This window comes from Podarcis filfolensis (genome assembly GCF_964270895.1).
Source record: "Podarcis filfolensis genome assembly, chromosome: 6".
NCBI classification, from domain to species: Eukaryota; Metazoa; Chordata; class Lepidosauria; order Squamata; family Lacertidae; genus Podarcis; species Podarcis filfolensis.
The window spans coordinates 69,671,750-69,699,673 of record NC_139609.1 but is presented as its reverse complement, the minus strand read 5'-3'; the positions used below and the strand labels follow the sequence as shown (position 1 = coordinate 69,699,673).

Sequence of the window (27,924 nt, the reverse complement as noted above, 5' to 3'; positions counted from 1 at the left end):
AGTCCTCCAGACGCTGCTGGACTACAGCTCCCATTATCCATGACCATGCTGGCTGGGACTGAAGGCGGTTGTAGTCCAAAATCTAGGGGGCCATCATTCACCACCCCTGGCTTCAGGCCTTTAAGAAGCCCAATGGCCTGCAGCCATTTATTCTCAGCACAGGTCTAAGTGTCTGCCTATCAGCAATCTCATCATTGACTGCTTCCTAGTGACACTTTGCTACCTGGATGGATACATTAAAAAACATTAAGTTATGGAGAAACTATACACATCCATATTCTGGTGCTGAAAGTATTACTGTGGATGAGGTGCCATTTATTTACATGGGACCTAACTTCCAAAAGAACCTTTATTTGGTGTTCCAGATGAAGATGGTTGGAGAACAGCTCCCAAGGAGCTAAGCAGAAATCTCATTACAACGAACAGCTCAGCAACCAACCATTGGTGGGCAAAACGTAAACATCAAACTAGGGTTTCCTAAGCTGATAGGTGAAGTGGAACATTTTTAAAAGAATAAGCATTACCCACTCCAGAGGAGCCCTCACCACGTTTCTTTATGTGTTGCTGCTGCAAGTTTCTCCATCTCAATGGAAGGGGGCCATTTTAAGCATTTTAAGCTACACTGGGCACAACTGGATCATTCAATTACACCCAATATGAAGAAACAGCAGAATTAGCTGTCCCCAGCAGAAGCTGATTGGAAGTAGACAAGGCTGGAGCAGTATGCTGGTAGAGGTGCGGCAGGCAGCCTCCATGTGGGCGAGTGCTTTGGGCTCACAGAATTCTCTTATTTTTAATGAATATATCCTCTATAGCACACTATCAGTTCTCTCATAACAACAGTGCACCCTAGTAGGTATTAATGCAAAGGCAATGCTTATAGAACAGTGAGTGTGTATTCTTGAGTGTGTATTATGTAAACTGAAACTCTGCTACATAGCTCCTCTCCTGGGTACATCAGGTTTAACTATAAGATGATTTCAGTACAAAGCCAATATTGCAAACCCCACTTTGAAGTTGGCTTGAGCAAACAAAACAAGTCAATACAAAATAATTTTAAAGAGTGATTAGGTGAAACAAGCATTCTTGTTGAAATGAAACAAGTGCAGTGTTGTGTACCCAATTTTCATTGAATTTTTAAAAATCTTTGAAAATCCCAGTCTAGGGAGCTGATGGGTGGTGAGGTGGGGAAGAGAAACACAGTCAAAAAGCTGTTGTGGAAAGTTTGCGTATGGCGTATCAGTATTTGTGCTACCAGGAACAGGATATCCTCATGCAAATTTCTATAGGACTCTGACACCCCCTTTGCACAGCCTAACGTGCAGTGCCAAAGCTTGTAAATTTTTGGAAAGGAGCCATAAAGCCACCTTTCAGAAAAAGCAGCAGCTTACCTGTATAGCTAAGCTTTTCCCCCCTACACTTTTAACAAAAGAACATGTGAGTTGCAATTTTTGAATAATCCTCTTCCCTGTGAAGAACAGTGATGAAAGGTTAGTATTAAAAGCTGATACAGCACCAGTGTGTCCTGCAGCATGTATTGAAGTCTACTGAAAAAAAATACTGAGCAAGTGTTTCAATACAAATCTTTCAGTGTAGTGCTATGATATGTAAGCAGGAAAACTGCCCAGGTCAAGGGTGCAAGCCCAGAATGCAAAATGTGGTTACATGTCTATGTTGTCAGTCTGCATCCAACTCACTGTCCATCTGGTGTGGTGGCAGCTGCCCTAGAGCCTACCCACAGCCGGTAGGGCGTTTGGTAGGGGGTGTTTGTTCAAAGCATGATGCTCAGGCTGTGGGGCACATGCTGCTAACCAGCAGAACCTCGCACTGGTTATGTGGTGGCAAACAGTAGTAACTGTCACTGCTGCATATACTAATGGATAGTGTGATAGGTGCATATGGAGGAGTATCTGCATCACACTGCCTTTGCCTAGAGGCTACACCTTCTGGAGCCTGTATGTGCTCTTTCATTCTCCGCTCAAAGACTGTATCCAAATCCTTGCTTGGAGTGCTTACAGCTTGAGAAGAGTACACAGCAGTTAAGCACGAAGGTTACACAAAACCATGCTCACTTTCCAAATATCAAGCAACAAGCTAATTCCCAGAAAAGACAAAACCTCTGGAAAATAATATCAAGAAATTACTAGTAATAGAATTACTAATCAAGGATTAGTAACAGAAATCTCCTTGTACAGGAAAGCTAGTGGCAAAATCTTCGTTCTTGTAGAATCATTTTTCAACACAACTTTGATGCAGAGGAGCAACCATTTTGATTGGATTAAGCCAGCTAAGAATGGGAAAGAGGACAATAAAGGCTGGAGCCACATCTCAGCCTGTTACATACAATAATAATCATTTGGTACAATGCTGGTGGAAGCAGAGCTGGCTCAGCTGTCAGGGTGGAAGCATGAGACGGGCTACTTCACAAGCCCATAGAGCTGCTTTAAGGTGAGGAAATGGGGTCTGAGCACAGAACTCCTGGAAGCTGCACCAAGCCATTCAGTGTGTGAACATGCTGTAACCCCGTTTCAGGACCCCAGCTGTGCTTATTTCCTAAGAGATATCACAAGGACCCGAATTCCTCCACCACCTCTTGACATTTTCTGTTGGTTTTGTGTAAAATCCCTTTTACGTTTCATGTGCATATACAAGGAGATACTAAGAAAGTGTTAGAACTACAACAGAGTCACTGTCCCTCCCAAACAATCCCAGGCTATGGCATGTATCGCAACGCTCCCTTCCAACCCTTGGGACAGTGATGTCTATGACTAACATGCAACTGATGGAAGTGGGGTTAGGAGGCCACACTGTGCCGTGCAGTGAGAGCAGGTAAGTGAGGAGGAGTGCTGGAAAGGGAAAGCAGAACAGAGGGGTGCCGAGAGAAAGCTTCTGCTACACAGTAAATACCTTGGGATGGACTCTCTTTGAGCTCTCAGTCTTTTTTTCCTGTTAAAAATTCACAAAGATATAAGATTTGAGAAGTGGAAGAGTTGTGCTAGGGCGCCTATACCTTTTAAAATACCATGCTGGCAAGGAAAGACATGATGCAGCTGAGAGGGTGCACATCATGGCTGCAGAAGCGCATCTTCTTGGATGCTAAAGATGAGCTGCAAAGCATGGGCTCAGGCAACGGTTCAATCCCTGACAATGCCTCTTGGCTGATTCCATTTCAGACCTTTTCTTCCTGCATACAAAAGGCCAGGCTGGTCCTCTAGCCTGTGCTTTCCAATGCAGGATGAAGCCATGGAAAAGCAGTTCTTATACTGCTAAGGTAACACAAAAGGGGCACCTGCAATAGGCTTGTAATGAACTAATGCAAAACAGCCAAAGAGAAATGGGTTTCACTCAGTGCTCTGCAGAGAGCCAGATCAATGTGAAGACCAAGAAGCTGAACAGGTATAAAAAGGGGGCAGAACAGGATTTGCCCTAGTATGACGTGTCCTTGCTAGTTCACTAAAAAAGGAAGCAACTTTCATCAATGCAGCCATTGTTAATACGTTGCTCATCAAACAATGTGAACAAAGTATTCACTGCCCATACACTGGCAGTAGTTTGTTCCATCGCTAGTCTGGATGCCGGCTTCTGAAATAGCTGAAGCTTCTGGACCAGAACCAAGGGCAGAACCACATAACCTCAATTCCAAGCACTGTTCACACTAGGCATTACAATATATTGTAATACAGAATAGCCTCTAGAGAAGGTTCACTTGGCTCTCCAACAGGATTGTGGCTAAGTTGAAGTATCTCCAGGACAGAAACCTGGCACTGGAAACCTCTGCACTTACAGAAGCTATCCAGAAAATATTATTCCTTCTTATTCCCCTGGTGCTGTGATAAGGGAATCTAGTTAGCACTGGGTGTTTACAGGAACAGCACAAGAGCTGCGGAGGGTAGTGGAAAGATAAACTGATTAGTTTGTAGAAGGCAAGGTGGACAACTTACTTGTAAGATAAGTGGGATGGGTCCAAGCAACAGTAAAGTGCTCTGGGAAGTCTGCATGGCAAGGGAGAATGTTACTGTGCCAATGGATTTGCAACCTGAGGGTTTCCCAGATGATAAACCAACAGTAAAAGCAGGAACTATCTCAGAGTTATGTTCAAATTAGTTCCTCTTTTTTTGCAGGAATCCATACAAACATAACAGAAAGACAGGTAACCTTGCTGTAGTACAAGATGAAGAATTTGTTGCCCTCCAGATATTGTTGGATTATTGCTCCCATCAGTCCCAGCCAGCATGGTCAATGGTCAGGGATTATGGGAGCTGCAGCCCAGAAACCTCTGGAGGGGCATAGATTCTGCACTCTTACTGTAATGGAAATACCTGTGATTCCCATCCATATTCTGATTTTAAATACAGCTTGCATACTGCAAGCATTGATAAATTTCACAGAAAAAAACCCCTGGTCCAATCTAAACCTAGTTCAAGAGCATGGTGAGAAGCCCACCTACTGCTTATTTCATCGCACAGGTGAAACTGTTAGTGTGCTTGCTGCTCTCACAAAGACAACTTTATGCCTCAAGTTTAAAGAAAATATGTACACAAAAATGTCCCGTTTTCAGACCTTTAATTGTATCATGGACTAAACACATGATAGCTTTTAGATTTCTATCTGTGGTGGAAGTAACAATTCTGCTATGTAAGTGAGAAAAGGCCCATATGTCTTTTAGCACCATATAAGTTTTAAAGAATAAACTTTTCTAGAATGGCAGGAAACTGGGGGTGGGGAAGAGTGCGGATGAAGTGTAACTTTGCTCCATTTTTCTGTTTTCTGCTGAAGGACCCGATGATAAGTCTCATGGTCCAGTAGTGAAGCTTGCCCAGGAGAGTAAACTTTTAAAAGCACAAATCTTCGGCGGCAGCGATATCGCAGGCACTATCCAGTGAGTGGGTATGATTATTATACAGCCATATCGAACGTAACAGTCTCAATTGCAAGGCAAGGGCTGTTTGGAAGAAAACAGAATTTCTTCCTGCCAATGCTAAACAGTTCTGCCTAGTTCTCTACAATGCAGGCAGAAGCATCAGGAGCAAAACAAACCTTAACTCCCGATGGCAGAATAATTAGAAACATGCAATCATCTCTCTCAAATAAGGAAAAGCAGCTCAAGCCCTTCAACAGGTCCTTCACCCATTTACAACAGGAAACTCACCTGCACACTCTGGCAGATTCTCTTGAGAGGTGGAGACTTGCTGCTTGGCCCATCCAGCACCAGTTCTTCCCTTCCTAAATGCTTGACCACAATGCACCTTCGCAGAGGGGCATCCCTACAAGGAGAGGAAAGATGAAGTCATGAGCCCAAACTATTTTAATGGAAAACACACAAAAATTCCAAGAAGAGTGTCTAGGTCATTTGCTTGAGCAAGTTTGAACCTGTGCAGCTGATTATGGAAGTATGAGGCAGGCTGGATAAATTATATTGATCAACCAAGTTCTACCACTAAATTGCTAAGCACTCTTAGCCAGTGTGGTGTAATGGTTAGGAGCGGTAGTCTCGTAATCTGGGGAACCGGGTTCGCGTCTCCGCTCCTCCACATGCAGCTGCTGGGTGACCTTGGGCTAGTCACACTTTGAAGTCTCTCAGCCCCACTCACCTCACAGAGTGTTTGTTGTGGGGGAGGAAGGGAAAGGAGAATGTTAGCCGCTTTGAGACTCCTTAAAGGGAGTGAAAGGTGGGATATCAAATCCAAACTCTTCTTCTTCTTCTTCTTTACTGTGGGGTGCTACTTCATTGGATGGAAAAACCACTTTCCTATCAGTCATCTGATGTCATAAAGATATCATAAGTGGAACTGATAAAAATCTAGTCAAACAGTCAAAAAGGGCCCCCACCCCTGTGCTAAACCATGGGTTCCAAACACTCTTCCAAACAGAATGTCTAACTCTTGTATGCAAACAATGGTTTGTCAGTTCAGACACAATATTTAACCATAGGTAAGCTTTCGTACCGTGTAGAGGGACACGGGTGGCACTGTGGGTTAAACCACAGAGCCTAGGACTTGCCGATCAGAAGGCTGGCGGTTCGAATACCCGCGATGGGGTGAGCTCCAGTTGCTCGGTCCCTGCTCCTGCCAACCTAGCAGTTCGAAAGCACGTCAAAGTGCAAGTAGATTAATAGGTACCGCTCCGGTGGGAAGGTAAATGGCGTTTCCATGCTCTGCTCTGGTTTGCCAGAAGCGGCTTAGTCATGCTGGCCACATGATCCGGAAGCTGTATGCTGGCTCCCTCGGCCAATATAGCGAGATGAGTGCCGCAACCCCGGAGTCGGTCACAACTGGACCTAATGGTCAGGGGTCCCTTTACCTAAGCTTTTGTACCCATGGCTTGATGATGTCTGAACTGAGTCGTTGAAGTGGGGATATGTTTTGACTTCCTGCCCTAATTAACTGTTGACAAATATTTTGTGCTGGAAAGTCAGCAACTTCCATTTCAGAAGTAGTTAACCAGATAGGGGAGAACTACTATTATAGTTCTAAACAAAATGTTGTGGTTTGGATAGAGTGAGCATCTTTCAAAAGGAGTGTATTTACACGGCACATAATTTCCCCAGCTTTATTTCTATCCACACCTCTGTGCCAGGGATGCTATAGTGTTTAAGACCACAACTGCATGCATTTACATTCACAAAGAAACAAATACTTTCTAAGGGAGTCTGACTTACTTGTCTTTACATTTCTGCAAGGCTTCATCTGCTATCTGCTTCAGGTTAATCAGCTTATCACCTCTATAAAAGGCATCTACAAAGAGTAAGCAAATCATTAAACTGGCTCACCAGAACAGCCTGCAAGCACTTGAAGGTCACAAGAAGAAAGGAACAGCTTGGTTTAAAGGAAAGGATGGAAACAACGGAATTAAGAGAAAGTTTGCTAAAGTGAAAACCAATCATGGTCACAGTAGAGGCCTCTATGGTAAGGATTTGAAGTCTGTGACCCTCCATATGTTGTGGGATTCCCTCTCCTTTCAAGTCCAGCCAGCATGGTCAATGACATAAGAATATAAGAATAGCCTACTGGCTTGCAAGTATGGCATCTAGAATAAGAAATCAAGATGATAAACAGATGAGAAGTGAGTGGGAGTATTTAGGGGATTATTTACAAAAAAAAATGATCTCAAATATAAATTTCAGGTTTGGGATACCTTGTGACCAACAGTTGATAATATAAACGTTATGTCAATGTGAAAAATAAGGTGAAGGAATTAATGTATATGCAGCTAAGCAAGATGTACCAAGAATCGTCATTGAATGCTGGGTGGGGAGTCTAAAAAAGAACTACTGTATAAGAATGGAAAATGATGTAATTGCAAAACGGAAAATCTAAAAAGAAGAAGAAAAAGAATATAGCCTGCTGGATCAGACCAATGGCCCATCTAGTCCAGCTTCCTGTTCTCACAGTGGCCAACCAGATGCCTGTGAGAAACAGAACATGAGCACAAGAGCATTCTCCCCTTCTGTGGTTTCCATAAATTGGTATTAGGAAGACTTGCTGCCTCCAACTGTGGAGGTAGAGCACAGCCATCATGGCTGGTAGCCCTTGATAGCTTTCTCCATGATTGTGCAATGCTGAGAGTTGCACTTCAACTGCAGGCTTCCCATTCCTGCTTTATGGAATAAATGAAACCTACCTTACTGAAAGGGCCTCAGGTTTCAATGCCTGCCCAGCACATTTTGCTGCAAAGGACAAGATGGCACTCCCATTCAACTGGACTGGCAGCTCAATCTTACTTAAATATTTGCAACAGGACAGTGCCCACCATTTCACCCAAGAATAGCAGGCTACTTTACAGGGTGCAGGACAGGCTGTGTGCCACACACAGCTCTGCCCTCCAACTGAATGGAGATGGTTGGAGAGCTCCACAAGAATGGCTCCTCCTGAGGTGGTTACATCACTCTGCCTAATGGTAGGGCCAACCTTGTATGTTTACAGTGAGCAATAATCTTGGAAGTGTTCTATGAGGTACAATCAGAAGGAAGAAGATTTTACAGGACTTTCTCCTGTTTTAGTTCGACATGATGTAGCAAGTGGCAGGAGACTAATATACAGATCTTGGAGATCTTGATTTATTGTGTTACAAAATTAAACAGAAACAGTTGGAACTGTTAAGTTAATGCATGCTTTCAGAATGTGGAAATTCCTTTATTTTTATTTATCTGGCATGGAAAGCCAAACTGAATGTCAAATCATGAACTAAGAATGCAATCCCATGCATATATCTAGTTAGAATTGTCCCACTCTATTCAGTGGGGCTTTTCCCTAGGCAGCTGAATAGGATTGCAGCCTAAAAACTGTATCCAGAACTGCAACTAGGAAATCTGACACAATTTTTGAAACCACTTGTAGCAACAAAAAACATCAAAAAAAGTGGAAGGAGGCCCTTTCGATAATGAAACTCCACCTTATCAGGAAACTGATGTATTGCCCACAGCTTGCGCCCTGACAAAACATATCCCTGGACTGCAGTTCAACCCAGTAATAGCTCCTTCCTAGTAAGAGGAAGAGCATAAAAAGTTGTCCGAACATGGAGTTTTTTCATTAAAAGGTCAATCTTGTTTGCAAAGTATTCTGATAAGATTAAGGGCCCTGCAGTTTAGAAGAGAACTGTTTTACCTGCAGTGATGAGAAGTGAGCAGTGGGAATCAAGGATCCTTTCACAAAGGGATTCTGCCGAGAAACCTGCAAACTAAAAACAAGAACACACGGTTAATCACACTTGCAGTTGTGAACAGGGACTCAACGAATGGCACTTTTACAATATATTAGTGCCATAACTTTTCCAAAAGGCTATTCTAGAGTGCTCTAGAGTTCCTTAGATGATTATCAAAGTTTTTTTCAATGAGAATTGCATACATATTTCATTGAAATACAGTTTGCCCATGGCTACCAGCCTTCTGCAATGTGCAGCTTTGCTGACACCCCCACATGTACAGACCATGCCTTGGAACACTCTGCAGAATCCTCTGCAATGCTCAGGGAGTGGGGTGGCAAATGTCAATATGGAAAACATTCTCTAAAAACCTAAGCTTAAAAATCCTTAAACTGGAAAACAAGATTGCACCCCTCCCCCCATAAAGAACCCAGTTCAAGGGTACAAAGTTAGCTTAATTCAGGCTGCTATCTGCTACAAGCACTGTTCATTTCAATTGGCAGCCAGTGCCGCACAAGAACAGAAATCACACCAGAAGTAATTGCTCCTTCCTACCACAATGGAATGAACTGCTCCAATTCTGGCACAGGCTAGCATGGCTACCACCAGCTCAATGATCATTGGCATGTAGATAGAAACTCTGTCTCCTTTCTTTATGCCTGTGAAAGAGAAAGAGATGTTTCTCATGCCAGACAGCGGACACTCTTTTTGCCATTCAGCCACTGTGTCCTGGGCCCTGGTATTCCAAGAGAAAGAACAAAGCTGGAAAAAACAGAAGTCAGGAGGCTCAAAAACACAAGCATACAATTCCTGAAAGATCAGAAGTGTATGCATGACAAACAAAACTTTTTTTGGGGGGGGGAGGGACTTGGGATCATGGGATCTGCCCTGGGGTTACCAATGAAAGGGAAGCATATTGTGGCTGAATTTAGAAGGGCATCTTTGTTTCAAAGACATTGCCAGTGGTATCAAGGGATGGCACTACAGAATAAAATGCTGTTAATATGTTTTCTTCAAGCCTCAGCCAAGAAGAGGAAGCACACTGATCCTTCATTTCCATGTTGCTTTGCAAAACACTAACAAGTTAAATTCTCACAACAGCCCCAGTAAAAAGTGTAACTATCTCTTCAGTGGAACCAAGTCACCATTTTGTATTTAGAAGTTTCTAAGGCTAGGTAGGATATGCTTCTATTTAAACATTTTAGAATATAAATATACCAAAGGGTTCTCTTGCTGGTCAGATGTATCTAATATGAAATGTCATATGCAAACATTTGTTACATTTTACTTTCCTTTGAAAAAGATAACTTTATATTAACAGCATTTTATTTTGTAGTTCCAGCCATTGATACTACTGGCAACATTCCTTCAATCACCTGATATTTGTTTTTTAAAGCTGGATAAAACTTTATTTGACCACACCTTGCCACAAATTCACGAGCCATATGTCACTATGTTTGCCCGATAAAAACAAGCAAACAAATAAGAACAAATAAGAATAAGAGCAACAACAAATTTGTTGCTTTCACTGATACCTATCCATATATTCCGCATATTTTACATTTGTTGCTAGCATTGGTTTCTGCCCTGCATAATAAATTATATTTCTTCATGTTCTGTACATAAACATTATGCCACATCTGTATAAAATAAGACATATCAATGGAGGTATGCAAAATCAGAAGGGCGAGCAAGAGGACATTGATTAAAAAGTATTGCAAAGATGGTTAAACATACAAATATACAGAATCAAATAATAATAATTTATAAAGCTGAATATGCAAAGTTGCAGATAATCTTATCAGAGTACATTTTAACAAAAATTCTGTTTAAGCCCCAGTTTGGAAGGAACAGATGCTTCTGCTCAGAAACAATGTTGGGATGGATGTGGTGCAGTTTTATATTTAATATAAAAATATACTGGAAGTATGTGTGTGTGTGTCCTTCTTTGTACAAATTATTACAAAGCTGTTTTGTTTTAAGAGTCACAAAGATCAAGTTAGTTTAGCACACATCTGTAATCCATTTCCAGCATTTATCACAATTCTGCCCCTCTACCAAGTTGTGGAGGAGAGGTGGGGTCTTGACCTTCGTATTATACTTCTGAAGCAATCCTATAAGCTGCAGCATGATATCAAATGAAATCCCTCCTCTCAGCTCAAAATGAAAGTGCAGCCTGATCTGCATTGCTCTGCACTTGGGAGGCGCAGCACAACTGTAAAAAAAAACAAAATCCCACAACCTCTTCCCCAACTTCAGGCTTGGATGGCAAGACCTGTTGAACTCATCAGAGAAAGGAAGGATGCTTTCCGAGGCAAGCAAATTTGCAGACTCCCGCAGAGTCAGATACCTTGCTCCTGAAGAACATTGGCAAACTGGCAGACTTTACTCAGCAATTCACTGTACGTGATCGTCATGGACTCCCCTGGTTCATTCCCCTCCCTACAAGGGGGAAAAAAGGATCAGTTATGAACACAGACACTCAATGACAAACTATGACTGCACAGTCTGAACAGCAAATATAGCTCACCCACATTTCTCAAAGGGGCACAAAGGACAAAACCTGCAGAAAGTGTGACAGGTAAATTCCTTATCTTGTCATATTTCTAGCCTTCTAGAAAAATACAGCAGAAGACACCGAAAAGACAAGTGGGCACCTAAAGCTTTTAGCCATGGTTTCCCAGTTCAGACAAAATGAAAAACTCGAGTTAATTGAAGACTTCTTGGTTTGATTGTCTCCCAGAAGACAATTTTTTTCCTGTAATCTATATGTTATGCAGACTTATTAAAATGGGGGGGGGGATTTCCTACTATACAGGAATGAGCGAAGGGGTTGTACACCCACTGCCAAGGCCCATTCATGTCTCAACTTATTAAGCTAAGATAGTATCATCCTTAATGAAGATAGGTTAATGACTGTAATTAGTCTGGCTGTTGGCAGATCACAGAACCCTTTTCACCAGTGGTTGGGAACCTCCAGCCTACAGGCCTGATTTTAGCCCACAAAGCCATTTCCTCCAAACAATACCCATCTGCCCCACACTTGACATCAGGTGTTGCATCAGGTGTGGGGCAGGTAATGACATGGTTCGAAAAGGACAATTAGGAGCTTAAACTGCATTCCTAACTGTTACTTAGCAAGCAGGATCACCAACCGCACCGATCAACACTGACAGAGCTTTTTTTGAAGCTGACAGCCAATGCCATTGTGATATCAGGCAGGGAGCCTCGTGCACCTATATAAAAAAAAAAATGGCCCACATGAGTGAAGGTAAGTTTCTGCTCTGGCCCTCAGAGTGAAAAAAGGTCCCATAAACCTGCTTTTTGCTCATGGCCAAGTGACATGCCTAAGGTTTCGCCATCACACTTCTAGATTTGACTTCCCTGTCCCTCAGCATTCAAACTGGCTTTAACATTGTCAGCTGCAGCTCATGTGAGCCAACTCTCAGTTGCCTTCAGCCAGGTGAAAGCACAACAGCTGGCATTTGGGAAAACATTTTTTCAAATTCCTAAGCACAAGATTCAAAATTTTAGGCACCAGCATCAAGTGCCAGATTTGGGCAATGACAGAAACAGCAAATATTTGGTGCTGGTACAAGGGCAGCATGCTAGACTGGGTGCTGAATACCTTCCAGAACCACCACCAAAACCTCCCCCTGCCCTCACCTTCCCAGATGGAAAGGCTAGTGAGGAGAGCGACCAGTTGGGGACCATTACTGCTCTGAGCACCTTCCATCTATGTCCACCTTCCCCTGCCCACCTTTCCTGATATAGAGCAGGAAAGACTGTCAAGGATGGGGGTGTTGAGATGCATGCTGTTTTGGCTCTCATTGGCTTGAGAAATATAGGGAAGGTCAGCAGCTCAGTGGCAGATCATCTGTTTCATCGCATGTAGAAGGTCCTAGTTTCAATCCCTGTCATCTCCAGGTAGGGATGGGATAGATTCCTGCCTGAAATCCTAGAGATCCACTGCTAGTCTGTATCTCTAGATATTTCTATAACACCTCCAGACACCTTAACTTGCAGCTGCTAAACAACCCACAGCCTCTCTCCTAACCATGGAGCTGGAGAGAAGGTAGAGGTCTTCTGCTCTCCTCTGCAGCTTCAATGCTGGAGGTGGGGATGGCTGGTTGCTCATCACCCTTGCTTATCCTGACTGTAATGTGTCGAACGAACCTGCTGAAGCCTGTAAATGGATCGCTAACATCCGACAAGTGTTTGAAACTGTGCTTCGATTTAATCAGAGACTGATCTTTGGCCCCGGAACTGGAAATTTTATTTAGTACCCATGTGAAATTCTTCTAGACTGTCATAACAGTAACTACCTGGCTCCGTTCCCATACTTTAGTCACCTGGCAGGTTCTTGCCTATGTCTGCGGAGAACAAACACATTCCAGCTGCCATTATTGATTGAGTGCTGATCCCCTCCAGAACTGATTATTATGCATTTAATAAGGGTATACATTGTTGCTCATGTATGGGTGGGCATAGCCATGCTTTCAGGTGTAGCTCAATATTGGTATCCCTCATGCGGATTGGTGGAGGGACAAATGCAACATTGCAAGCAAGCCTATATAAAAATGCAACAGCTCTCAAAGTTTCTACTAGCCTGCCCCTTTTATTTGTAATACTTCACCATCATGAAAGAGAAAGAAACTCATTAGATGCCCACTTTAGGAGGTTTTCCAGCATGGTCGCCAAGAAGGCATTGCTGTCTTGCCACAAAAGTCAAGGCAGAGGCCTGTTTGCAGACCTAGCATCTGTCGCCATGTGGACTATGTAGCTTTCATGTGATTTTAACGGCCAGTTTCTTATTCTCAAGTTGGGGCAGATCATTTCAGAAAGTGGCACATTTATTTTTACTTATGTTCTCCAGATTCCCAGAATTACACAATTCTATACATGCCTACTCAGAAGCAAGCTCCACTGAACTTAGTGGAATTTACTCCCAGGTGAGTATGCACATGATTACAACCAAGGTATAAACAACAACAACCCAAAGTAACTAGTTGCCAAGACAGCTGTGGCTTATTGGCACTAACACCAAACATTTAATGTTGTTTATGTCCTTGCCTATACTGGATTCCTAAAAAAAAACACACAAAAAAACTACTAACAATAATCTGGTTAACATCCGCCTTAACAAAGTTAACATCCACCAAAGTTACCATCCTCTTGTGGGTCTTTCCTGCTCAGAACGTGCCCTTAAATGACATGCTTAAACTTACTTTTTAAATACAAAAGTGGAGACAGCAGATCATTTATTGTTTCAACTTTTACATGAAATGGACTCTTAATGGCAGAAAAGGGAAAATCCTCAATCTCCCCTGCCCCAGAGGTACAGAGACCCTGGGCGTAATCAAATACGTAATACAAATTATCTAAATACTAAAGGGCATAGCTCAAGACCACAATGCAACTAAGAACCTTTAACTGAGGCCTCTAGACCAGGGGCAGGGAACCTGTGGTCCTTCATATGTGGCTAGACTACAACTTCCATCATCCACTGGGCATGCTGGCTGGCTGATGGAAGTCCAACAACATCTGGAGCAGACTGGCTTGCCACTCCTTCTCTATACCTATCTGTTGCACAAGAATGTGGCACACAATGAATAAAAGATTTGGCACGTCTTACTTTCCCCGCTCCCAGTAAGGCGTCACTCTGTTCTCCCTTGTCAAAAGGGCAAATGGGTTAGACGTCACATGTTAAAACCCCAAAGATCCTCAAGTCACAGCTTATTCGACTGCAGTGGTGGCTAGAATATTCCACAATAACCCGAGCCCTCATTTGAAGCATGAAATGGTTTCATGTTTAATTTATGTTCTCTTACACAATGCAACTGCAACACATTGCACACCCATTCCCTCCCCTGGGCTCATACACTGCTAAGAAGCCTATTTGCTCACAGCTAGGGTGAGGGCTGATGGTGTAAAATGAGCTGAGTCCAGCCTAGCAAATCAGACAGGGAGAAGGGGGTTCCACCCAGTCCTCTGTAGAGAGCCAGATCAATGTAAAGACCAACAAGCTAAATGGGCAGAAAAGAATATTGAAACAGAATTTTTCCCAGTATGATTTTTCCTTGCTAGTTCACAGAAAGAAGCAATTTTGCATTTCATCAATATGGTGATTGTTAGGATATTGCTCACCAAACAACGCTAACAAGCTATTCACAGATCTTTCTGCTATAATACAATATATTAAATACCCCCACACAGCCCCAAAAGCCCCACACATAACAGAATGGGTCATGCCCACATTACAAAAAGAGATACTTCCTTAGTTCTACATGTACAAAAATGCAACAAGATGTTAGAAATTGTGGATACTAATAAAACAAAAAATCCAGTGCCTTTGCTTTCAGAAAATAGATTGAAATAAAATCTTTTTTTAAAAAAATTAAATGACTTCCACCAATAATGCCATGGATGTAGAAAAGGATGTCTTGCTTCATATCATCTTTAGCAAAACCTTTAGGCATGTCTCTACTGAAAATTCAGTCACTTTCTGGCCTTCTTACTTGAGTATTGTCTAGTATTGCCATCAGCTATTTGTTCAGAAGATACAAAAAACAAAACAAAACCCTAACCCTTACATATCAACTAACCTTTATTCAGCACTGAAAGCTAGACCAGAAAGAGGGCCGTTTCTTCCACATTCTGATGTTCAAGACAGTATGGCATATGGTAAACACACTCTGAAAATTAGTTTGTAAACTTCAAAAAGCTTTTTGTATTAAACATCTCAAAAAGCACATGTTATCTTTCATGCTGGTGTAAAAGACAGTTTCTCTCAAAAATGTGCTGACATTCCTATAAATATTGATGCGGATATTTTATATAATATTCTCAATTTTCAAAGTTAAAAGGAATTTAGTAACAAGGAAAAAGTAAAGGGAAATAGTCTCCCCAACGAGTAAGTAAGTCGAGGGAATAAAAGTGAAAGAAGAAAAAACCCAAAGAAATAACAAAATGTGCAAAAGTGGCTTGGAGAAATTGGACTTCTAGAAGCCCTACAACCAAGATAAACTCCACTTTTTCATGTAAACACCACTTCATACACAGATTTCATTTCTACAGGTTGGTGTTGCCAATGCAGCACCCGCTGGCAGAACTACACCTGCATCAGTGTTAGAAATGCAGGTATATAAGCTATTTGCCAAATGGTGCCACAACAGAATGCCTAGTTGTAAATTTTATTTTTACTTTGCAATTTTAAAAGCAATCTTACTTGTGAGTCATGCAAGGCATCATTTTTTACTCTCACACTGCCTGCAGCAGCACCCAGGTGACTCGGGCTGCGGCAGTTTTACTTTCAAGTCGCAGTCGCCATACATCGTGACCATACGTCTCAAATTTGGCCATGTGAAATCGCTAACACACCTGATGCCCAGGGAATTTCAAACACTGACCTGCGTACAATCCCTTTGGTACCCATGAAAGTACCAATTGAAAAGCACCGCCACTGAAACACAGGCTTCAGAGTTCTTTGCTGCGCTACATATAGACTGAACATGCTGCCCCTTTTCCAAAGTTAATGCTGACTTTGGAAAAGTACAGGGGAGAAAAAGGAGTTACACTTTGCCAAAAACCAAGTGGTGCCAGTGGCTGAGTATAGGTAGGTTGATAGATTCCCCCCCCTCTTGTTTTATTGCGGGGTGGCACTTGTTAGGAGTCACCTGTGCTTGGCTGGGGAGCTCTGGACTGTAGAAACCACTTTTACAACTTCCTCCCTTTCATGAGGCTTAAATTTTTCTTCTTTTTGCAGAACTAAAGGGACAGCATTCTGCTGACCTTTGTCTAATTCTTGCCAGAATAGCTGCCTTAAACTTAGGGGGTTGTGGGGGCAACTCTGGACCACTGAGGCCACTTCGTCCATTTCTCCCTTTTCTGAGTGTTTTTTCTTGTGTGCGTATTTTCCCTTTTTTCCAAAATAGAGGAGGGGTGTGGTGTGATGTTTTCTGATCTCTTGTCCAGCTGGCCATCTCATGCTTGTGTGTTTGAAGGGCAGTCAAGGCCTCAGAGGTTAGCTTTTACTCTCTCCATCCTTCTCTTCCTCTCTCTCTCTCTTTCTCTTTTTTTTTTGGAAGCAAATGGATGGAGAACTGTCCACTCAGCCACCTCATGCATCGTTGGCAGTAAAAAGGTGTGTGTGCATGTGTGCGTGTGCACAGATACCTGAGCCGGTTTCTCCAGAGAACTAAAAAGCCAAGGGGGATTCTGATCCTGTGTTTGGGGTCTGTTGTTAAAAGTGTGTGTGTGTGTGTGTGTGTGTGTGTGTGTGTGTGTGTGTGTGTTGGGCTGAGGGTTCATTCTGCAGGGCTATTTTTAGCTTTGTTGACTGATTTGACTTTTCCCTGGACTTCAAACAACAGCCTGCTTGGCAAGTCTTTTCTGCTCATTTCAGATGACATTCAGCCCCCGTCACCACACTAATCTGAGTGAGTGTTTCCCAAACATTACTCTTTTCTATTCTTTCTGTTCCATATTTTGTAATTAAGAACTTGTGTTTGCATATGCTTATTTCTTCTTCCTTTCCAATCCATTTATTTCCCAGAATGTCTTTTCATATTGTAAACTTGAGGGCAGGGACTTCCTTCCTTCTTTCCTTCCTTCCTTCCTTCCTTCCTTCCTTCCTTCCTTCCTTCTCTCTCCTCTCTTTCTCATGATTTGTATGGCCACTCTGGAAGCCTTTTTTTACTGAAGAACAGGATATAAAATATTTAAATAAATAAAATAGGATGATTACTAGCCAGCCGACTTTAAATACATATTTATTTGTGATTATGCATTAATATTCATGCAATAGCCGAGTTTAAGAGTAACTCTTCAATTGGAAGCACAGACAAGACTTAGAATTGTATCCAATGATGTACAAACCAGGTTCCACTTGCAGAATAGGACTTCCTTCTTTTCACCAAGAAACCCAAAAAATCTGCTCCACAGGGTTCCCCCAACCCTCTGGTGCAGATTTTGAGGGTGTACAGGGGATTTAAGGGGGGGAGGAGGGGAGGGGGAGGAGTTTGGACTTGATATCCCACCTTTCACTCCCCTTAAGGAGTCTCAAAGCGGCTAAAAATCTCCTTTCCCTTCCTCCCCCACAACAAACACTCTGTGAGGTGAGTGAGGCTGAGAGACTTCAGAAAAGTGTGACTAGCCCAAGGTAACCCAGCAGCTGCATGTGGAGGAGCGGGGATGCAAACCCAGTTCACCAGATTACAAGTCCACTGCTCTTAACCACTACACCACGCTGGGAGTGGTGAGGAGGCGAAAAATCCATAGTACACGCCGAAGTATGCTGGGCAAATGTGACAGCAGTGTGGCAGCAGCATTGGACACATTCTGTAGCACCGTTTGGAAAATAAAGTTCCTGGAACATATTCGGTCACATGCGGGATGGGGGAAATTATTATAAGTTTTGCACCTCTCTAAAATTTTATGGTCCTGTCTATGTCGACTTTCATAGATATGGCAGCCATTTTGTACTATGTCATACCCTCTTTGCAGCCATTTCGCAACTGGTGCCCAAGGCACATTATCAGAATTCTAAATGTGCCCAAGGGCCCAAAATGTTTGGGGACCACTGCTAGCAAGCCAAAATTAAATACAGGAAGAAACAACACTCCAGGCTCTTGCTGAAGTAGTTATTCTGAGCACATAAGCCAAGCTCCTGACTTATTAAGAGCTGAGAAACAAGATACATAGGATTAGTAACTAAGATGGAAATATTTGATTTCAAGCCTTCCAAACAATTTTCGCAACATCTACACTAAAATAAACACTATGCTCTTTTCCCTCAAGGGAAAAGGCGAAAGTGACTATGCAGGGAACAGAATCCACTAAATACAAAGCCTGTCAAAACAGACAAGATAACAACCGTCACAAATTGAACTGACATGGAATTATATCCTAGGATAAAGCTGTCCATTTTATATTGTTACTGTGCCCTCAAATGAGGTATAAATGCTTAATGAATCCTCACTGATCAACCATAAAGTGCAGGTAAGAGGAATATAACTGAACACTATTGGTTGTACTGCTTTTTTATTAATGTGCTTGGTGTGTAACATTTGGCTACCAATGACTTTGCAACTCCTCAGCCAGTGTGCAGAATTTAAGGTCCACTTGTACACTCTGCTAAAGGTCAAGTGCCTTAGCTACAAAGCATCAGTAGCATAGTGGTGAAATTTAGAAATGCAGGGTCCCTTCATGACAGTCCTAGCCATGCCCTCACACAGCCACACCCACTTCTAAGTCCACACAATAACCGTACAATTTTATAATTATACAGTAATGATAATTAGGAATGCATTGCAATGATCATGTGTTGCCTTCCAGGTATCTCAACCATCTTCTGTGTACATGCATGGGGAAAATACTTTGAGTACTCCAATCTTATTTTGGCATGACTTAAGGTGTGTTCTCTTTGAAATTCCACTGTACATAACAGAAGTTGCACACCATTCTCACATACCGGTAACTGAAACACCTTGTGTTTTCAGCATTACCACATGCTTAGCTTTGGAGCACACAGTGTTCTTCTCATGCATCTTCTCCAGAGTGACCCTAGGAGCCATTTCTTAGTGGCTGAATCACCTTTCACTCTAACTAGCTCTAATCAGCACAAAGGGTAAGAAGACTTCTTTCTCAGTGGCTAAAAAGTTCCCCTTTCATGACAATTGGGTGGTTCTAGGGCGCTGGAGACTAGGACCCTGCTTCAGTAATTGCAAAATATTTTTGGACACCGCCCGCCCCCCATTACACATCCACAAAGCATGGTCCAAAGGTACACAATGCAGAAACCTTGCTGCAATTAAACAGGTTTTGATCTGAAAACCCTCTGCTTGCTACTCTGAGTTTCGTAATGGAAGAACAGTGAAATATGACTGTAATAAAATAAACAGAACTCAAGCTCTTGTTCTACATTACTGTAGAAACACGAAGTCAGTATCTTTGATAAATAAAAAGAAAGAAAGAAGCACGCCTATTAAACAAACATGTTTGGAACACAGCAAACATTGCCATCTCTTTTGAAGGAATTTTTTTACTAAAAGTGTTTGAGAGAAAGTCCATTCCCATCCAGCTGTGGTAGAAAGACCTGTTTTCTATTTCCGAGTTGGCACAAGCTCCACGAGTTAGCAAGAGTAACTATGAGAAGATAAGACTGCTTCAGTATGTACACTTGGTGAACACCGCCTCCCATACATTGAGCAAATACATCTACACCTGTTTTACTTTGCTAGGTAAGCTTGTAAACACACTCTTGCTAAAACCATTCAGCCATATATGCAGATTACCGCTACACGAAGGACTGCTCCACATAAAACAGCGGGCAGACTAGAGGTCACCTGAAGTCTACGCCACACAGCAACAACGCCAAAGAGAGAAGCATCTGTATTCACACCACACTTACTGGCACACCAGGGCCATGAAGTGGTGAACACCATTACACAGAAATAGTTTGCAGCAACATGAAGGAAGTTGTGTGGTCAGTCACTGCACACAGACATCTTGATAAGCAGAGACATCTGTCAACATTCAAATCCAGTTCTACACAGCATCAACACTGCTGGTTATTTGCATGAAGTGGGCATTCATGTAACCCACCTAGCTCCTACATTGATTGGCTGCTCATTCAGTAAGGTAATATTCAGAGGTCCTTCAGGTGCCACCACCTTGAATGGTAAGGTGGGTGATGACTTCAGATAAGGCTTTTTCTCCAGTGGTTCCCACGTTTGGCAATATCCTCCCCAGGAGGATTACCTTCCACTTATCCTTTTAAGAACTGAGTTCAAAACTGGTACTTCAGAATTGGTTGAAAACTATAAAAAAAGAGCTGGTACCACCAGCATACTAACAGCACCACAGAACTCTGGACAATTTATCCCAACAGCCTTACACAATGTTAAACAAAAATGTAAAGAGAATTACTTGATGAGGAAATGCCACAGGCTAGCTTCCCAGAAACATCCTCTCCCCCAGCTAGTGCAGTGGGTCAGTGGGTCTGGCTGTTAACCAGAAGGTTAGTTGTTCAAGTCTACCCAGGGATGGCTATGGACAGTATTCCTGCATTGCAGGATGTTGGACTGATTGACTCTTGAGGTCCCTTCCAAGTCTACAATTCTATGATTCTATGATATAATTTTCCATAGATAAGCCAAGAGTTAAACCACTCTAGGGCTGTTCCCTCATTTTCACCAGCCTCTGGAGCCAGCTCATCAAACTGCAAAGGTCTACTTCATTGTAAATCTTATTATGAGAGCCCAAATAAAATAGCCAAGAATGTTGTTTCCACTGTTGATCTCAAGACCAAGTCCATTCAAGCTGTGTGTCCCAAAATCAGGAAAAATCAAGCCATAGGCGTCACTGAGAAATACCTATAGTTGTACCGACTTAATTAAACAAGGAAGAATAACAGTTGTTTAAACATTATGAATTGCCAACCACATTGTGTGAAAAGGATACCATTGCACAATGACATGTAACTGCCTAAGAGGCAGCACTGGCCCAAACACCAAGGGATTGCAAAACATGCATTATGGCACACCCCCACCCCCTGGCACTCCTGCTAATAGCCTTAGATGGCATCTGATACAAAAGCGTTTTGGGGGTTTTCCTGTTGGGACTTCAGCAAAAAAATCCCAGCACACATTACCTTTTAATCAGAGGTTATTGCAAGACTCATCTGTCCACTATTCCTCTCATCTGTCCATTTTCCAAAACACTGGAGCTTAAACAAGGCAGTGCATACGTTTAGCCAGCCCATCTGCTGGGTGTTACATAGTATGTTTTAGTTTTGAATAAATGACACATTTTAATACACAAATGCCCATGGAATCAAACTAAAAAGAAAAATGCCTGCATAGTTATTCTTTTTTCTTTACACACTGTACTGTAGTTCTTGCATAGTGCTGTGCTAATACAGCAGGCCTGTTTTGGCACACCTATTTTTAAAGAAAAGTAGCAGAGAAAACTAACTTGTTTAGGAAACTATCCTAAACATTAGTGCACTCCTGCCTGCTATCCTGGCCGAGGCTCAAGGCACTGCAGGGGAAAACAAAATGCAAACTCCTAGATGCCAGATACAGTATATCTTTCAGTAATATCAGAGTAACAATGCAGAAAAATTCCCCCAAGTGCATGGCACCTTCAACTGGCAGGTTGAGACTCAATATTGGGAAACAAGGTTGGTCTCAACAGAAACAGCTGCTCTACCTTACAAATATGAAGGTGACCCGGAAACTACAATTAATCCAGAATGCGGCAGCTAGACTGGTGACTGGGAGTGGCCGCCGGGACCACATAACACCGGTCCTGAGAGATCTGCATTGGCTCCCAGTACATTTCTGAGCACAATTCAAAGTGTTGGTGCTGACCTTTAAAGCTCTAAACCTGAAGGAGCGTCTCCACCCCCATCGTTCAGCCCGGACACTGAGATCCAGCACTGAGGGCCTTCTGGCGGTTCCCTCATTGCGAGAAGTGAGGTTACAGGGAACCAGACAGAGGGCCTTCTCGGTAGTGGCGCCCGCCCTGTGGAACGCCCTCCCTTCAGATGTGAAGGAAATAAGCAGCTATCTTCTCTTTAAAAGACATCTGAAGGCAGCCCTGTTTAGGGAAGTTTTTAATATTTAATGCTGTATTGTTTTTAACACTTGATTGGAAGCTGCCCAGAGTGGCTGGGGAAACTCAGCCAGATGGGGGGGTATAAATAATAAATTATTATTATTATGTGTGATGGGAAACTAAGTTGGTGGGTTGGACGACTCAGAAAGCTGAAAACCACTAACATGATACATTAGCAAAGAAGTAGCGAAAAGTTGTCTCTATGTTTTGATAGATCACACACGTGTGTGTTTGCATAATGTTTAACTGCTTTTTAATTATTTTTAATCCTATTTTAGCTGTTTCTATTTTATCTGTAAGCCACCTTGAGTCCCTGTCAGGGAAAAATGTGGGATATAAATAAATATTATAATAATATTGTCAGGGAATCAGGAGCAGGAGCACTGGGGAGAGAGGATTGGGAGAGCGAAGGGGAAGAATCCGAGGGCAGCGTAGGGGAGTATGACAGTGGCCCGAGAGATTCCATGAGCTTCTCCAGCGAATCAGAAGATTCCCAGAAGGGGGCGCCGATGGTCAGGGCAAGGGGGGTCCCAGGGGGGACGCACCAGAAACAAGGAGCCAGAGGGGAACCCCAAAGCAGCAGTGGAGGATCAGGACCAGTTTCCCCACCAGAGCGTAGTGGGGGGGAGGAGTCACATGTGTCAGGAGCAGTGTCTCCTCCAGAGAGGGAGTCAGGGCTGACCACGCCTCCAACGGAGGGGAGGTCAGTTGCAGCTAGCCCCCCCGATGGGGGAAGCAGTGACAGCAGCAGTGGAACGGTCAGGAGGAAAGTTGCTGGCTGGGCGCGCGCGCCAAGTTCAAATGTGCAGGCGCGCGGAACAGCAGGAGACCCGGATGGGGAACCAGCTCCTAAAGCCCGCCGGAGGGAGGGAGAAGGCTCAGGGGAATCAGCGGGAGAAGAGGCTAGAAAGGGCGGAACCCCGGCGGGCAGGCGGACCCAGAGGAGGAAGGAGCAGCGGAGAAGGTGGAGCAAGGCTAGACTCTTAAATTGGTGTCAAGGGGGAGGAGACTCAGACGGAGCATCAGTGGTCTGACACTTTAGACGTGGGGCTGCGCGCTGCGGCTCTGGAAGTGAAACTGAACTTCAATAAAGGCTTTTATACTTAACAACGAAGCAGCGTTGGTCCTTTGTGAGCTGGGACCTAGGGTAGCCCTGACAGTATGCTCCGTCTCTCATAAAAACCTCGCAGCGTGAGTTGGTGCAGCGAGGGGCAAGACTTGGTGTTTTGCGAGCTCACGAAGATAGGCAAAGATGACTACAGAGAGCCAGGTGAAAGAACTGCAAGAAGCAGTCACGACGCTTTACGCGGAAGTAGCAGCATCCAGGAAAAGAGAAGAAGAAGCAGTAGCGCTCTGCCGGGATCTGCAAGCCAGGTGGGACCGTTGGGGGAAAGAGGGGCTGCCAGGACCCAAACCGGAGGGAGTTGGCCTCGGGAAGAGGGGGGGCAGCCTGGTGGCGCACTTTGATGGGAACCTGCAGCAATACCCTAACTTCAGAGCTGACGTGGTTTACGCGCTCAATTTGCTTCGGAAAGACTTTAGAGATGAGGAAGAGAAGGTGGGCTTCATAATCACTCATTTGCATGGGGAAGCAAAAGCGTGGCTGCGGAATTTGTGGCGCGAAAAAGACCCTGCCCTCAAAGATTCCGATGCATTTATCAAAGCTATGGACGCTTGCTTTAAATCTACGGTAGATGTAGATATTGCTCGGAGGGAAATGCATGGACTACAGCAAGGGAAAGCGACGGTGAGGCAGTATCACTCGCGCTTTTTTGCCTTACTGAACGTGCTGGGCTGGGAGAAGGACTCCATTGCTGTCAGAGACCTGTTCTGGGAGGGGCTAAGTGGAGAGGTGAAAGATGAACTGGCAAGAGGAGAAAGACCCCAAAATACCCAAGAAGTTGCCCAAAGAGCGTTGGCAATTGGTGTGCGCCTGGAAGGACGTAAGGGAAGCACCCCAGCCAGGACAACCCCTTTCTTTCCCAGAGAGGCGGGGCGGGCGCTGTCCATGCCTCCTTTGGGAAGGGGAGAAGAGCCGATGGAGATTGGTGGTGCAAGGGCTCAGACTGCCAGCAGAGCCCAAACACCGGGAGCAGTCAAGGGGAAGGCTCCTAGAGGGACCAGGAAGTGTTACATCTGCGACAGTGCACAGCACATGGCCAAAGAGTGTCCCCAGAGGCTCCAGAAGCACACTGCAGCCTCAGCAACAGTAAAGGGAACAGGTGAGCAGCTGAAACAGCTGCAGGGGGAAGAAGAAGCCTGGTTGGAAACAGAGCCACTGGGGCCCAACCAGGCAAGTCAGTGAAGCAGTCCCCAGAGATTTTACAGCCCACAGACCCCCTCCCACCCAAACCAGTGGTGCAACTCACCGCATCGCTCCAGTTGCCCAATGGGCACACCATGCAAGTACCAATAACCATTGACTCTGGGAGCAACGCAGACTTTATTGGAGTGGACTTTATCAAGCAACATCGCATAGCACTCATGCCAGCCACGATGCCCCTAAACGTCGTCACGGTCGATGGCAGGAAGCTACTGGGAGGAGAGGTGGTACAGCAAACACCACCGATGGTGATGCAAATTGGAAACCACCGCGAAGTCATCAGCTTCAACGTCACCCACCTGTCGGACACGCCCATAGTGTTGGGTATGAGTTGGCTGGATAGGCACAGCCCGGCATTGGCATGGTACCAGCGGCAGTTGACCTTCTGTTCCTCCTACTGCGCAGAACACTGCATCCAGACCCGCCAGGAGGAGGAGGGGCAAGAGGATGAACCGCAGCTACACCTAGGCATGGTGCAAGCGGTACCCAACAAGTACAAGGAGTTTTTGGAGGTCTTCTGCGAGAGGGAAGCGGATAAGCTGCCTCCCCACAGGCCTTACGACTGCAAGATTGACCTCCTGCCGGGAGCGACGCTGCCGACTGGGAAACTGTATTCCATGTCTGAAGATGAACTGCAAGAACTCAGGGAGTTCATAGATCACAACTTGAAGCGGGGGTTCATCCAAGAATCTAAAGCAGTGGGGGGCAGTCCCGTGTTTTTCGTGAAGAAGAAGGACACGCCCCAACGGAGACTCATAGTTGATTTTAGGACCATAAATTCCAAAACAAAGCCCGCAGCATTCCCCATGCCCAAGATCGACGACCTGCTCGCGACGGTGAGGAAGGGACGGATCTTCACCAAGTTGGATCTACGAGGGGCGTACAACCTTATACGCATGCGGGAGGGCGATGAGTGGAAGACAGCCATGTTTACACCTTTAGGCACCTATGAATATCGCGTAATGCCTTTTGGTCTGCAAAATGGCTCCCATACCTTCCAAGCTTTCATGCATCACGTGTTAGCGGGACTCCTCTACAAGAAGTGCGTCTGCTTCCTGGACGATATCCTGATCTTCTCGGAATCGCAGGAGGCTCACGAGAGGGACGTCAAGGAGGTCCTGCAGAGGCTACGGGAGCACAGACTTTACGCCAAATTAGAGAAGTGCCAGTTCGACATGACGGAGGTGGATTTTCTGGGCTACAAGCTGTCCGACAAGGGACTCGCCATGGACAGCGCCAAGGTCCGCGCGGTGTTGGACTGGAAGAGCCCGCGCAATCGGAAGGAGGTCCAGAGGTTCGTCGGCTTCGCCAACTTTTATCGCAAGTTCATCAAAGGGTTCGCGAAGGAGACGGCGGCCATCACGGACACCCTCAGCTCCAAGAAGAAGAAGTTCACCTGGACGGACCAGGCGGAGCAGTCCTTTCGGAGACTCAAGCGTCTCTTCGCGTCCGAAGAACAGCTGCTACATGTAAACCCCAGCAGACCAATGAGGGTTGAGACGGACGCCTCAGACAGAGCAGTGGGGGCCGTCCTGTTGCAGCAAGATCCGCAAGGGGAATGGAGGCCGTGCGCATTCTACTCCAGGAAACTCAGCAAGGCGGAACAGAACTACACCATCTGGGACAGGGAGTTGCTGGCCATTCATGCAGCTTTCAGGGCGTGGCGGCACTTCCTCGTTGGAGCCAGACACACAGTGCAAGTCCGCACGGACCATAAGAACCTGGAGTACTGGCGCACGGCGCGGTTCCTGAACCAGAGACACATCCGCTGGGCGGAGTTCTTTGCGGATTTCGATTTCCGGATAGAATACATCCCGGGAGACAACAACGTCATGGCGGATGCACTATCCAGGAAGCCGCAGTATCTCGAGGAAGCGGCGCCGGTGGCGGCCAAGCACATTTTCGCACCGAAGGCGTGGGCGTGCGCTTCAGCTGCCGTGGACCTGGACGCGGTGCGTCGAGCGCTGCAGACGGATTCGTTCGCACAATCCAAGATGGAGGAGGTGCGAAGAGGCACAGCGAAGGACGACGAGTTCCAGATACGAGACGGACTGCTCATCCGCAAAGGGGCTCTCTACGTGCCCGGAGACGACCTCCGCGCGAAAGTCTTGCAGCAGCTACACGACGCGCCCAGCGCTGGGCACTTCGGCAAGGACAAAACGGCGGAATTAGTAACCAGAGACTTTTGGTGGCCCAAGGTGAGGGGAGAAGTCGCGGATTACGTCTCCAGGTGTGACACCTGCCAAAGGGCCAAGCCAGTACACAGGAAGCCAGCGGGTCTACTAGAACCCCTACAGACGCCGCTCGAACCGTGGGAGAGAGTGGCCCTGGACTTTGTCACAGATCTGCCCAGCTCGCGAGGCAAAACAGCGGTGCTCGTGGTCGTAGACATGTTCACCAAGATGGCACACTTTATTCCGTGCGCGAAGGTGGCCACAGCGGAACAGACCGCCAAGCTGTTCATAGACCACGTGTTCAAAGCTCACGGCTTGCCGCGGTCCATCCTGTCCGACCGGGGTCGCCAATTCGTCTCGAGCTTCTGGCAGAAGCTGCTGGGCATCCTGAACGTCAAGATCAACTTAGCGTCGGCACGACACCCGCAGACCAACGGACAAGCGGAGAGGGTCAACGCCATCATGCAGCAGTACCTGCGATGCTACGCCAATCAACAACCCTCGACCTGGGTGGACTACCTACCGCTGGCCGAGTTTGCCTACAACAACACGAAGCACGGGTCTACGGGAGTGACACCGTTCTTCGCCAATAATGGGCGGCATCCCAGAACTTTCCCAGGGTTAGAGACGAAGGGGGAGGGGGAGCCAAGGGGAGCAGAGCACTTAGCAGCAGAGTTACAGGAGGTCCACGAGCAACTCCGCAGGCAATTGGAACTGGCGAAACACGCCTACAAAATGCAGGCAGACAAGCACAGGAGGGTCGGGGAGGACATCCAGGTGGGGGACTGGGTCTGGTTAGCAGCCCAGGCAGTGCCGGCCAGGACGCTAGCTAAGAGGAAGCTCAAGCACAAGCAGCTGGGACCTTACCAGGTCGCGGCGCAAATCAATCCAGTGGCCTTCCGGTTGACACTCCCGGAGGGCTCCAGAATGCACCCAGTCTTTCATAGGTCAGTGCTCACACCCTACAGGGAACCCCACAGGTTTCAGGCGACAGGGAACGCGCCAGACACACTTAGTGAATCTCCGAAGAGGGAGGGGTCACGGAGGGCGACGCCACTCAACGAGGTCACGGAGATTTTGGACTCGAGGTGGGGGGAAGAGGGGGTGGAATACCTCCTCGCCAGGGAAGGTACCCCAGCCAGTGCCAACAGGTGGGTACCGTGCTAT

At 45.3% G+C, this 27,924-nt stretch overlaps 1 protein-coding gene across 2 annotated transcripts in view; it reads right to left on the bottom strand.

Moving 5' to 3' along the window:
* The window catches only part of ACSS2 (acyl-CoA synthetase short chain family member 2), a 58,543-nt gene that overhangs the window by 16,257 nt on the left and 14,362 nt on the right, over window positions 1-27,924 (bottom strand). The window contains exons 3-8 of one of the 2 annotated variants that reach the window (XM_083618617.1): window positions 10,991-11,082; window positions 9,196-9,299; window positions 8,604-8,676; window positions 6,659-6,734; window positions 5,150-5,264; window positions 2,908-2,946 (exon numbers count right to left, since the gene is read on the bottom strand). In XM_083618617.1, coding sequence (XP_083474743.1) covers window positions 2,908-2,946; window positions 5,150-5,264; window positions 6,659-6,734; window positions 8,604-8,676; window positions 9,196-9,299; window positions 10,991-11,082 — 499 coding nt within the window. The remainder of the gene's footprint in view (window positions 1-2,907; window positions 2,947-5,149; window positions 5,265-6,658; window positions 6,735-8,603; window positions 8,677-9,195; window positions 9,300-10,990; window positions 11,083-27,924) is intronic. The other variant, XM_083618618.1, reaches the window with a different exon arrangement.